Source organism: Capricornis sumatraensis, chromosome 1 (genome assembly GCF_032405125.1).
Source record: "Capricornis sumatraensis isolate serow.1 chromosome 1, serow.2, whole genome shotgun sequence".
NCBI classification, from domain to species: domain Eukaryota; kingdom Metazoa; phylum Chordata; class Mammalia; order Artiodactyla; family Bovidae; genus Capricornis; species Capricornis sumatraensis.
In genome coordinates, this window is record NC_091069.1 from 140,606,905 (window position 1) to 140,621,192 (window position 14,288).

Here is a 14,288-nt window from a genome sequence, read left to right on the forward strand (position 1 = left end):
TGGGATAAAATATAAAAAATTGTTTCTATTTCTTTGTACCCTACCTTCTTCTGAGGTTTTATTTGTGAACACTTGATAGGGTATAAACTAAGGCTAAAGTGCCCAAGATAAGTTCCGCAAGTATGCTGAGTATATTAATACCTCAAAGCTCATGAACAAGGCAGGTAAGTCAGAAAGAGGAAAACTATGCTAAAACTGGCAAACTCTGGTTTTCAGCTCATTACATTAGTGGTACAGAAATAATAAGTAATATTCATATTGCTACTGGATATTCAAAGAATGTGCTAATAAAATTAAGATTTTCTTGAGAACCAGCTAATCTCTTGGGTGGTCACAATTAAGAACTAATTTCCTAATGAGCCATTTTTTTCTAAAATTGTCTGCCATACTTTTTTCAAAAGAGGTATCTGATAGGGTGAAGATCAGGGAGTGTATCTGATTATTACGAATCTTTAAACTGTTATTCTCTTTGGTATTTTGAACACACTAAAAGTTCTTTAAAATATTTAAATACCATGGCTACATATCTGTCTCTCTCAACAGACTGGGATTTCTTTCTTTAGGTTTTCACATGCAAAATCTAACATGTCATCTAACACATGATATGAGCACAAGGTTTTTATATGGAGAATAAGTGAGTCATTTAAGTTAAATTGCTCTCTGTCTTCACCTTAATAACTTTAACGGAAGTGACTCTTTTCTCTTCTGAATGCTTTCCTGGACTGAGCAAACCAGTTCTTGGTATTCTTGTAAGGTGCACACCACTAAATAGATAATTAAATATAAATATATAATTAAATATAGAAATAAGCAATCACTTGGGGGAAAGTGATCTAAGACTATATACCTCAATAATCTTCAAGGGAGATGACTGTGGGGATTTTCCTGGAGATTCAGAGGTAAGGATTTTACCTACCAGTGCAGGGGGTACAGATTCTACACCTGGTAGGGAGCTAAGATCCCACATGCCTCACAGCCAGAAAAGCAAAAGGAAATAAAAAATAAAACAAATCAGAAGCAATATTGTAACAGATTCAATAAAGACTTTAAAAAAAGTTATACATCAAAAAAACTTCAAAAATAAAAATTAAATAAAAATTTAAAGAGAAGATAACTCTCCTTCCTGATAATTCTTCTAAACTGAGCAGTATTCTTCTTAGTGATGTTCTCAAGTAATCTTAATAGAAATTTTCTATTCAAATATTTAAATTTTTGGAGCCATCAAGCAATGATTGAACTACATCCAATGTTTTTGAAGGAAAGTGACTCATACCTCATGTTATAGAAGGATTTGCATAAATACAAAAATACTGATAACATAAAAGGTAATATGAATGAATTGATACATGAATATGATACAACCACTAAATTATTGCAGAAAAATAAGATGAAACCTAAAGTGAAATCAATAAGCAATCTTGTTATAAAGCTTTTCACATTTTCACATCTGCCAGTGGTGAATCACAAGCTTTTATTAGTAGACTTTAGATGGTACAAAAAGAGAGACATGATGAGTTAAGTACTATGTTCACAAACCATTTGTACAAGAGATCTGACACTTCATGGTTCCAAGAGTCAAGAGAATTTCTCTCTGAGTTCATATGTTTTGGACAAAAGTCTATGTATTGAAATAATTTGACAATAAGTTCAGTCGGTAAAGAATCTACCTGCAATGCAGGAATCCATCTCCAATTCAGGAGACCTGCATTTGATTCTTGGGTCCAGAAATCCCTTGGAGAAGGCAATGGCAACCCACTCCAGTATTCTTGCTGGAAAATCCCATGGACGTAGGATCCTGGAAGGCTACAGTCATGGGATTGCAAGAGTCAGACATGACTTCGGGACTAAACCACCACCAAGTTATATATAATAAATATCATAGAGTGGGTCCTTATATCACCTCTGAATATATACCTGTGGGGTAACATTTATGAGGAATTTGATAAAGACTATAACATTTGACTCATCTGAATAAAGTTAAAGCAATTTTAGAATATTTAGATAAATAAATTATACCCCCTTTATCAGTCTGCTGTAAATATTATTTTGCTCATCTGAGCTTTTGAAATCTATTAAGAACCGAGCATCAGTAAAATTCCCTGTCAAGTGAACAAACATTTTGGATTGCTAGTGAATGATAGAGCCACAGCTTTACAAACCAGGATTATGAGTGGCACCTTCTTATAAAAGTAGACTATCGCAAAAAGGATTTGTAAAAGTCTGCTGCATTCTAGTTGGAGTTGTATGAAGGAAGGTGTATATGTGTGTGTGTGTGTGTGTGTGTGTGTGTGTGTGTGTGTGTATCTGTGTGTGTTAGTCACTCAGTCGTGTCCGACTCTCTGTGACCCCGTGGACTGCAGCCCTCCAGGCTCCTCTGTCCGTGGAATTCTCCAGGCAAGAATACTGGAGTGGGTTGCCATTGCCTTCTCCAGTGTGAATTTTAGTAGTAGTAGTTTAGTCGCTAAGTTGTGTCTGACTCTTGCAACCCCACAAACTGTAGCCTGCCATGTTCCTCTGTCCATGGGATTCTCCAGGCAAGAATACTGGAGTGGGTTACCATTGCCTTCTCCAGTATGAAGGAATACTCATAGGCATTACTGAAATTTGCTTCAAGAATTTGTTTTGAGGTCTTCTCCAGTGAACAAACAAAAGTGGTTGCCAGACTTTAAAGTTTTACCATATAAGACATGGCCTCGATATTTTTGGTCTGGAGAAAGTTTGAAACAGCTATAAAACCAAATGCTTACCTTGAATAGTAAAAAAAAATAATAAAAGATGTTTTGAAAAAAAAAATCCTGTTGTACACTTAAGCCATAAGAAAAGAAAAAGTACCAACATTAGTTCTAAAATATGCATCTATGTTACTGACTGAGTTAACTAGGCATAGTTACTTTATGTCATTTTTTTTAAGTGATGGGAGAGTTGATTGCCTTCTAAAAATGATGCATTCACTTTTATAAATTTGGATCTATACAGCTTCTTTTAAACAAGAATTATATAATATACCCGTTTACCCAATATGGTCACTCCAAGTTTTTGGCAATAAAAACAAGTTATCTTATTTTATGCTCACATTGTCTCTCCTGTATGGCAGGACGACCTTCTTTCAGCTTACTAACAATGGTGTCATTAAAAGCACCATTAATAACAGTGTATGGATTCAGAATAAATTTATTTAAATCTCTTGTTGAAACTGTTATTTGATTCTTCAAAAAACACCTACAAACACAGACTCTGAAAACAATAGCAGAGTTCATATTCTACATAAGCATAGAAATTTGGGGTATACACTAAGATCTTGCAACTTTGCTCATGACCAAAAAATTTAAAGCCCAAATAGTTGAGAAGAAGTCACAAAATATACTACAAAATTCCAAGAGCTTTATCCCAGTTATGAGAATGTATGATCCTTCTAGTATTGGCAAGAAGACAGTACTGTATTTAAATCCCTACCTTGTTCCAAGTGTGGCTTATTGGCTTTGCAATCATTTAAAAGGAAACTGGTCCTCTTCAGGTGCAGGTCTGAAAGAAACGGCTAACCTAGGATTCAGGACAAGATTTCCTTTTATAAAATTGGGATTATATATGTTCCGGATCTGTTTAAAGGAAATCAAAGTCACTAAAGAGCAGAAAGGAAATAGATCACAAAAGTTCAGATCACAACGCTCAGGGTGATTGGAACCATTGTGGAGGAAAAGTAACATCCAAAGAAACTTCACCTTAGAAGGATATTCCTTCTAAAAGTCTAGTACAAAGGTGACCAGAAGCTCCAGATACAGAGGCAGGTAACCTAATATTAGGGGTTTTCAGGTTGTGCTGGTGGTAAAGAACCTACCTGTCCATGCAGGAGACATGGGTTTGATCTCTGGATCAAGAAGCTCTCCTGGAGGAGAGCATGGCAACCCACTCAGATATTCTTGTTTGGAGAATCTCAGGGACAGAGGAACCTGGCAGGTCAAGGTTCATAGGGTCACAAAGAGTCAGACACAACTGAAGTGACTTAGCATGCATGCAACTTAATGTTATAAATCTGGGGAAAAAATGGATCTAGAGATATCTCCTGAGATCTGACTTTTTAAAGAGATTTGAATGTAAAAGTGTCCAGATAACCTTTTGTTTCATTCCCTGGATAACTTGACTCAAGTTTTTTTATTTATTTAATTTTTAAATTTGTATTTAAATATAGCTGATTTACAAGGTTGTGTTAGTTTCAAGTTTCAAATATTCAGGGTTGATTTCCTTTAGGATTGACAGGTTTGATCCCCTTATAGTCCTAAGGACTCTTAAGAGTCTTCTCCAGCGCCAAAATTCAAAAGCATCAATTCTTTGGCACTCAGCTTTCTTTATGATCCAGCTCTCTGATACAGATACATACTATAAATATTGATAGAAAATCTTTACTTTAGACTTCACCATGAAAGTTTCAAGAAAATAGCTTTCATCGAGAAGCATACTTGAGGAATTTTCAGGCAGATATTTAAAAACAGTTCTTTATAGAAGATTTCTAAAGCATGCAGTGTAAACACAGTAGTATAGTGAGACAATTTGCAACTGTTAAGCTTCTGTGCTCAACAATGACACACAGTGAGGCCAAACAAACTGAAATGTCAGAGTTTGAAGCAGAAAAATTTTTATTGCACGGTTATGCAAGGAGATGAGGTGACTCATGTTCTAAAAAGGCTCAAGCCCCGCCCCAGGATTCAGCAAATGTTAGTCCTTATGTACTCTTGAACTGTGGTGTTGGAGAAGACTCTTGAGAGTCCCTTGAACTGCAAGGAGATCTAACCAGTCAATCTCAAAAGAAAATCAATCCTGAATATTCATTGCAAGGACTGAGGCTGAAGCTGAAGCTCCAATACTTTGGCCATCTGATGTGAAGGGCTGACTCATTAGAAAAAACCCTGATTCCAGGAAATTTTGAAGGCAGGAGGAGAAGGGGATGACTGAGGATGAGACAGTTGGATGGCATCACTAACTTGATGAACATGAGTTTGAGCAAGCTCTGGGAGTTGGTGATGGGCAGGGAAGCCTGGTGTCCTGCAGAGTCGGACATGACTGAGCCACTGAACTGAACTGACTGATGTGCTCTGGGTCATCAGATAGTTAACGTCTTCCATTTGGTTGAGGCAGGTAGGAGTTTACATCTACAAAAGAATTCAGAAATTTTGCATCAAATACTGTTATCTAGGTACTTCAGAAGGAGAAGGCAATGGCAAACCACTCCAGTACTCTTGGCTGGAAAATCCCATGGATGAAGGAGCCTGGTGGGCTGTAGGCCATGGGGTCACTGGGAGTCGGACACGACTGAGGACTTCACTTTCACTTTTCACTTTCATGTATTAGAGAAGGAAATGGCAACCCACTCCAGAGTTCTTGCCTGGAGAATCCCAGGGACGGGGGAGCCTGGTGGGCTGCCGTCTATGGGGTCACGCAGAGTCGGACACGACTGAAGCGACTTAGCAGCAGCAGCAGGTACTTCAGAAAGGAGCTAAAGCAGAGGATACAGAGGAAGACTTGCCACTCCACCTCCGCAGGCCCCATGGCGTCTTACTGAGCTACACAATCACCACCAACCCAAAGCAATCACATTTCCGATTACTTGAGAGCAAATGCTCACATGTCCATAATCTCCTTTGGAAAAAGATGGAAGGGTGACTTCCAGGATATAATAAAAAGTAATCCTACAAATTCCTGTGTTTAATGTTTGCCCTTTGCTTCACTGGCCATTGAACCAACACATTATATAATACATGACATGACTATTTTTAAAAATGTAAATAAAAAGGAGAAATATATGTTGAAATAGTGAAGGAATGCTAAGCTTACAAAGAGTGGCAATAAAAAGAGAGAGAGGGAGAAAGATGAGTCACGTTAGTTCCAGTATTCACTCACCTTTGGTCATATCACCTACAGTGATGATGCATACATTATACCCTTGCTCTTGAAAATAGTTCTGTAGGCCAACAACAGACTTTTAGGCTCTACCTCACCACTATTGAATCAGAATCTGCATTTTAACAAGATTCAAATATGATTCAGATGCACATTCCATTTTTTGAGAAACACTGTTTTAGATCACAAAGCAATGAAGTAATGTTGTGACTTGCCAAAGAAGAAAAAAAAAAATAGAAACTCTCTAAAACAGTACAGAGCATGAAACAAGAATATACATGGAATCAACAGATTAACTATGCCATATGAAGAAATTTCTATGAATTCTGTAACTATGTAATACATCAGTCACTTTATAAAGCTAGAAAGCAAAATGAAAATAAATTTTAAGTGCTATTTCCTGTTTGGTGAGGAGGATGTAAGCAGAAATATGGGCAAAGATATTACAACTGGCTCTTCTCAGTACTTTTTCCTGTTTATCTTATGCCTTCTAGTAACCCTATAAGATGTCTCATAAGCTAATATTAAAAGCAACAAATTATACTTTTATTTATTCTGCTTGAATGATGCTCATTAATATTTTATGTTATATACAATTGCTATCAGATTTTATGTATCCAATTAATATTACATAAAAATGATATTTTTGTGAAGAAAATAGTTGAAGGAAGCAGATGTGTGGGTTCTTAAAATGCAGCTGTTATTAAAATTAAAGAATATAAATAATATTTTGGAATAATTTTTTACATATTGTGTAACATAATTATAAAGTATTTTGTCAAGAGATCTAAATTTTCTTAAATTTCTACTGCTTGGAACTTTCAACAAGAAAACATTGGCATAGATTTATAGGCAAGGATACAAAATATAAAAATGAGGCAATAATTTGTATAAATTTATGAGACATTGAAAAGAGAGCCTCATTTTTTTAATATGCCAAAGAACTATAAATACATCTGTACTAGCTTGACATATTTTGACTAAAAGAAGATCGTTTCATCTTTCACTCTAATATTTTTTAACTGAAGTTGAATTTAATTTTCAAATGCAAAAATCTCAGAAATGACTTTGGTTAACAAAAACGAGATATTTCATAGTAGACATGTTGAGGGAAAGCCTTATACCCTATATGATTAGTTTATAGTTAAAAAATAGATTTGAGATACTATGCTCTTTCCTCTCTTTCCAAATGTTAGAAATTCTTGCTCTGAAAATCTGCCGAAATCTCATAAAGTTTTTTGTGGTAAAAATCTTAACTTAGATATTTCTGAACAAAATCATAAACAGATATTTTCCAAACAAGACATGGGATGTTTATCTAGGCTTATCCTTTATTACGGCTTCCCTGGTGGCTCAGACAGTAAAGAACCTGCCTGCAGTGTGGGAGACCTAGGTCCCATCCCTGCGTTGGGAAGATCCCCTGGAGGAGGGAATGGCAACCCATTCCATTACTCTTACCTGGACAATCCCCATGGGCAGAGGAGCCTGGCAGGCTACAGTCCATGGGGCTGCAGAGTCGGACACGGCTGAGCAATTAAGTGCATCCTTTATTAATTTTACTTTATTTTTAAAATCAATACGATAAAGACATTCTTCTCTGGAAATAAGTAAAACTCAATGGACCATGCAAATATCTTCCTGTCAAATACATAAAATTCAATATCCTTTTCAAGTCAAGTCTTTGCATAGAGCACAACAATAGAAAATCTGAATTTATGTTAATTTGTTATCACTGATATATTTTTAAATAGCTTTAACATATTTAATACATGCTAGAATCAAATATTTTATGCAAAAGAACTCTTTTCCTAAACATATCATTGTTCATTTGAATTGAAACACTAAGAAATTGGAACAGCTTTCTCCTTCAACTATATTTAAGATCTTGTTAAAATGATATTTTAACCTTAGACTATCATTTTGATTTCTAATCCATTAAAATTACCCTCTTCTTATCAGCTACTTTAGATTTGAGAAATTTCAAATTAAATGAAAATATTATTAAATCTCTTTTCCATAGAGAACAAATAATCCCTAAGTGCACCATTTAATGTTGAATCTGAATCAGTGCACAATAAGTTTAAATACTGATATGTAAATTCACATCTTGAGGGAAGTGTTCTCATTCAGGCTGAAACAAATTCTTCAGCTAAGTGAAAAGCATTTATCTCAACAGAAATTTCATTGCAAATATATATATAGAAAGATAGATATTTGAATATTCAAAATGTTCACATGACTGTCCTCCTTCTCTACCAAAGATGACAACTTTCTCATTTTAGGTATTTTTTAGCAATTATGTTGACCTCACATTGTTCATGTTAAAAATCATAGCTCAAACGCATTGTACTTCCTTTTAGGCATACCCAGGTGGCTCTTCTCACTGTGCTTGTGGTTCAGAAAATCAAGATTATCTTTTAGTAATATCTAAATCTAAAGAAAAGAGACTAATATTGTAAAATGGCCTGATTTTTCTAATGGAGTATTAAAAAGGGGGCTGTGACTTGCCCTTTTATTTCTGTATTTAACTTTCAAAATATATATCTGAAGTAGTTTTATTTCTGTTTACTTGAAATGGGTTAAATGTCAAACTAACAAATATTTGCTTCTTATAATTGGATAAAGATAAGGAGAAAGCACTTCCAGTGGTGTCTTGAGTAAATGAGATCTGTTACATTTCAAAGAGAATTTCACAGATTTTTAAATTTTATATTTTATTTTCAGATGTAAAATATTTAAAGGAAGAGGATGCAAATCGCAAGACGTTCACGGTCAGTAGCACACTGGATTTCCGAGTGGACAGAAGTGATGATGGCGTGGCGGTCATCTGCAGAGTAGACCATGAATCTCTCAATGCTACCCCTCAGGTGGCCATGCAAGTGCTAGAAATACACTGTAAGTAAATGCTATTCCATAACTCTCTATCATGGTGGCAAATCTCTGCATCTACATTCAAAATTATTTTTAAATTACATGGAAATTACAGCAAGTGTGCAGCAAAATCTGCAGCCAAATGAAGTAAAACTAACCTCCATAATATTAATCACACCCAAAGGAAAGGAGTCCTTGTACATTCTTGACAAAATAGAAAAACAAGGAGATATCAAAAGGTTAACATTCCTAATTATCTTCCAAATTTTGGCCAGGAAGATCAGAAATTTTGGCAATCAATGAGAGGTGGAAATCCGAGAAAGCCTTGATAAACTTTCTAAATGTAATGTTATTATATGCAAATATGGCTTCACATCTGTTCTTTTAAAATTAGACATATTTTTCCATTTTTAAAAATATACTAAATCTTTGTGAACACAAGGACATATCTATTATGTTTTTTTTAATCAATATAATTATTGTTCACAAGTGATAAGAACATAAATTGGATGACTCTGGTCAGCCTGGGCAGTACTGAAATGTTTTGCTGGCCTCATCTTAACTTGTATTATTTTATGTTAGGGCATCAGCATAACAGCCTGATGAACAGTTACTTCTCTCTTTACTCAGTTTATGAATAAGATCACTGAAGATTATAGTGATTAAATCACTTGGCCAAGTTCACACAACTAGCAAATGTTCAACTTACAATCATGACACTTAGGTAGTTAGCAATATCCTTGGGATGTAGCAAGTGATCTATAAATATTTATTAAAATGAAGAGGAATGAACTGAAATATATAACAAAGTTGAAAAGTATAGCACAAATAATTATGTTTCTGAATCCTACTACTTGATTTTTTCCAGTATTAGAGATTTTTTTTTTATGGAGTTTGTTATCTGTGATAAATTACAGTTTAAGTTTAGGATTTGTGTGTGTGTGTGGTATGAAATTACATTAAATCTTAAATGTTGTCTAGGTCCTAGTCTTCTATGTCTCATATTTTGTTTTTGTTTATTTATTTAATAATAATACATCAAGTACCTACTATGAAACAGGTGTTCTTTTGGGTACTGGGGTTACAGAGGTGATCAAAAAAGTACAACTTTAACAAAACAAGTTGAGATTGTCTCCAAGTACCAAAATCACCACTATCACTGCTGCTGCTGCTAAGTCACTTCAGTCGTGTCCGACTCGTGTATGACCCCATAGACGGCAGCCCACCAGGCTCCCCTGTCCCTGGGATTCTCCAGGCAAGAACACTGGAGTGGGTTGCCATTTCCTTCTCCAATGCATGAAAGTGAAAACTGAACGTGACGTTGCTCAGTCCTGTCCGACTCTTAGCGATAGCGAACCATGGACCACAGCCCACCAGGCTTCTCCGTCCATCGGATTTTCCAGGCAAGGGTACTGGAGTGGGGTGCCATTGCCTTCTCCGCACCACTGTCACAAACAGCAACGAACTCCAGTACCCTTATAGCATCTGTTCTAGGTGGAAGTGATAGAAAAGCAAAATAAATACAACATATAGAATGATAAGCATTAAGTGTGAGGGAAAAAACAAAGCAGGAAAGTGGTGAGTGCAACTAGAATGGAAGTCAAGGATAGCAAATGTGTGTTTGTATTAGTATGTAACATATATATAATGTATTTATATACAAATATATAATTTGTCACATATAATATCACATCAAATTATATCATTATACACTATATCATAATATTATATAGTATTAACACATTTAAATATAGTATTAGAAATATTTATATGAATATATTATATGATATATAAAATTTATTTATACATAATAAATACATAAATGTATTTAAATATTTAACTGAATTAGATGTTTAAATTTTAAATAAATACATATACAAAAATTAACAGAGAAGGCGAGTAAAAATGTCCTGATATAGGAACGTGTGTGTTGTTTTTATGTTTCCAGAAATAGCAAGGATATCAGTGAGACCAGATTAGAGAGTAAAGCAGAGAGTATCATGAGAAAAGATCAGAGAAGTATCAGGAGGATGAGATGTTTTTTAATTTGTAACAGAGAAAATAGCAATCAGATCATTATTTTTAATTATTGCTCATATTACTTTATTTATTCTTAGTTTCAGTTCAGTTCAGTTCAGTTCAGTTCATTCGCTCAGTCTTGTCTGACTCTTTGCGACCCCATGAATTGCAGCACGCCAGGCCTCCCTGACCATCACCAACTCCCGGAGTTTACCCAAACTTATGTCCACCGAGTTAGTGATGCCATCCAGCCATCTCATCCTCTGTCGTCCCCTTCTCCTCCTGGCCCCAATCCCTCCCAGCATCAGGGTCTCTTCCAATGAATCAACTCTTCACATGAGGTGGCCAAAGTATTGGAGTTTCAGCTTCAGCATCAGTCCTTCCAATGAACACCCAGGACTGATCTCCTTTAGAATGGACTGGTTGGATCTCCTTGCAGTCCAAGGGACTCTCAAGAGTCTTCTCCAACACCACAGTTCAAAAGCATCAGTTCTTCGGTGCTCAGCTTTCTTCACAGTCCAACTCTCACATCCATACATGACCAGTGTGAAAACCATAGCCTTGATTAGAGGGACCTTTGTTGGCAAAGTAATGTCTCTGCTTTTGAATATGCTATCTAGGTTGGTTATAACTTTCCTTCCAAGGAGGAGTAAGTATCTTTCAAATTCATGGCTGCAATCACCATCTGCAGTGATTTTGGAGCCCCAAAAAATAAAGTCTGACACTGTTTCCCCATCTATTTCCCATGAAGTGATGGGACCAGATGCCATGATCTTAGTTTTATGAATGTTGAGCTTAATAGTTATTAACTTATTAAAAATTTAAGACTACTTTCAAAAATATTAGTTTCATTAAATTTCTTCCTGTTCTTATTAAAGTGGAATTGAAGAAAAGCATATTTTAGACCCAAAATTGAGGTTATTTTCAAATTTCAAATTTATTTTCAGTGAGACCTTGTGACAATTACTGAAAGTGCTTGAGCTTTGGTTATAAATTAGAGAATATCTGTTAGGACCAAGCTAGACAACTGAAGTTTATGGCATTCAGTAAGCCTTAGATAAATATGAATTGTCTTTTTTCTTAGTTGGTTCAGGCTGCTGTAAAAAAAAAAAAATGCTATTGTCTGGGTGGTTTATAAGAAATAGAAATTTATTTCCCATAATCCTGAGGACCAAAAATTGAAGATCAAGGAGCAGGCACATTCAGTGTCTGGTGAGGACCCTGACCTTGTCTCGTAGTAGACCATCTTCTATTAGGCACATGGCAGAAGAATCTCTGGGATCTCTTTTGTAAGGATGCTAATCCCAATCATGAGCATCCAAAGCCCTTACCTTCTAATAACATCACATTGGTTATTAGGTTTCCACATGTAAATTTTCAGTTCATTTCAGTTCAGTTGCTCAGTCGTGTCCAACACTTTGCGACTCCATGGACTGCAGCACATCAGACTTCCTTGTCCATCACCAACTACTGGGGCTTACTCAAACTCATGTCCATCGAGTAGGTGATGCCATCCAATCATCTCACCCTGTTGTCCCCTTCTCCTACCTTCAATCTTTTCCAGCATCAAGGTCTTTTCAAATGAGTCAGTTCTTCCCAACAGGTGGCCAAAGTATTGGAGTTTCAGCTTCAGCATCAGTTCTTCCAATGAGTGTTTAGGACTGATTTCCTTTAAGATGGACTGGTTGGATCTCCCTGGAATCCAAGGGACTCTCAAGAGTCTTCTCCAACACACAGTTCAAAAGCATCAATTCTTTGGCACTCAGCTTTCTTTGTAGTCCAACTCTCACATCCCTACATGATTACTGGAAAAACCATAGCTTTGACCGGATGAAACTTTGTCTGTAAAGCAGTCTCTGCTTTTTAATATGCTGTCTAGGTTGGTCATAGCTTTTCTTCCAAGGAGCAAGGGTCTTTTAATCTCATTGCTGCAATCACCATCTGCAGGGATTTTGGAACCACAAAAATTAAATTCTCTCATTTAGTTTCCATTATTTCCCCATCTATTTGCCATGGTGATGGGACTGGATGCCATGATCTTAGTTTTCTGAATGTTTAGTTTTAAGCCAACATTTTCACTCTCCTCTTCCACTTTCATCAAGAGGCTCTTTAGTTCTTCGCTTTCTGCCATAAGCATGCTGTCATCTTCATATCTAGGGTTATTGATGTTTCTCCCAGCAATCTTCATTCCAGCTTATGCTTCATCCAGCCTGGCATTTCTCATGATGTACTCTGCATATAAGTTAAATAAGCAAGGTGACAATATACAGCTTTGATGTGCTCCTTTCCTGATTTGGAACCAGTCTCTTGTGCTGTGGCCAGTTCTAACTGTTGCTTCTTGACCTGCATACAGATTTCTCAGGAGGCAGGTCAGGTGGTCTGGTATTCACATCTCGTTAGGAATTTTCCATAGTTTGTTGTGATCCACACAGTCAAAGGCTTTGACACAGTTGGTAAAGGAGAAATAGATATTTTTTGTGGAATTCTTGTGATTTTTTTATGATCCAATGGATGTTGACAATATAATTTCTGGTTCCTCTGCCTTTTCTAAACCCAGCTTGAACATCTGGAAGTTTATGGTTCACGTACTGTTGAAGCCTGGCTTGGAGAATTTTGAGCATTTTTGTTAGTGTGTGAGATGAGTGCAATTGTGCAGCTGTTTGAACATTCTCTGGCATTGCCTTTCTTTGGGATTGGAATAAAAACTGACCTATTCCAGTCCTGTGGTCACTGCTAAGTTTTCCAGATTTGCTGCCATATTGAGTGCAGCACTTGCACAGCATCATCTTTTAGGATTTAAAATAGCTCAACTGGAATTCCATCACCTCCATTCAGTTCAGTTCAGTTCAGTTGCTCAGTCTTGTCCGACTCTTTGAGGCCCCATGAATTGCAGCACGCCAGGCCTCCCTGTCCATCACCAGCTCCTGGAGTTCACTCAAACTCATGTCCATTGAGTCAGTGATGCCATCCAGCCATCTCATCCTCATCCTCCCCTTCTCCTCCTGCCCCCAATCCCTCCCAGCATCAGAGTCTTTTCCAATGAGTCAACTCTTCGGATGAGGTGGCCAAAGTATTGGAGTTTCAGCTTTAGCATCATTCCTTCAAAAGAACATCCAAGACTGATCTCTTTTAGAATGGACTGGTTGGATCTCCTTGCAGTCCAAAGGACTCTCAAGAGTCTTCTCCAACACCTCAGTTCAAAAGCATCAATTCTTTGACACTCAGCTTTTTTCCCAGTCCAATTCTCACATCCATACATGACTACTGGAAAAACCATAGCCTTGACTAGATGGACCTTTGTTGGCAATGTAATGTCTCTGCTTTTGAATATGCTACCTAGGTTGCTCATAACTTTTCTTCCAAGGAATAAGCGTCTTTTAGTTTCCTGGCTGCAGTCACCAACTGCAGTGATTCTGGAGCCCCCAAAAATAAACTCTGACACTATTTCCACTGTTTCCCCATCTATTTGCCATAAAGTGAGGGACCAGATGCCATATCTTCGTTTT

At 36.5% G+C, this 14,288-nt stretch overlaps 1 protein-coding gene across 2 annotated transcripts in view; it reads left to right on the forward strand.

Annotated features, from left to right (window-relative positions):
• The window catches only part of CADM2 (cell adhesion molecule 2), a 394,474-nt gene that overhangs the window by 218,322 nt on the left and 161,864 nt on the right, over positions 1–14,288 (forward strand). For both annotated transcript variants that reach the window (XM_068970221.1, XM_068970231.1), the window contains one exon: positions 8,617–8,787. In XM_068970221.1, coding sequence (XP_068826322.1) covers positions 8,617–8,787 — 171 coding nt within the window. The remainder of the gene's footprint in view (positions 1–8,616; positions 8,788–14,288) is intronic.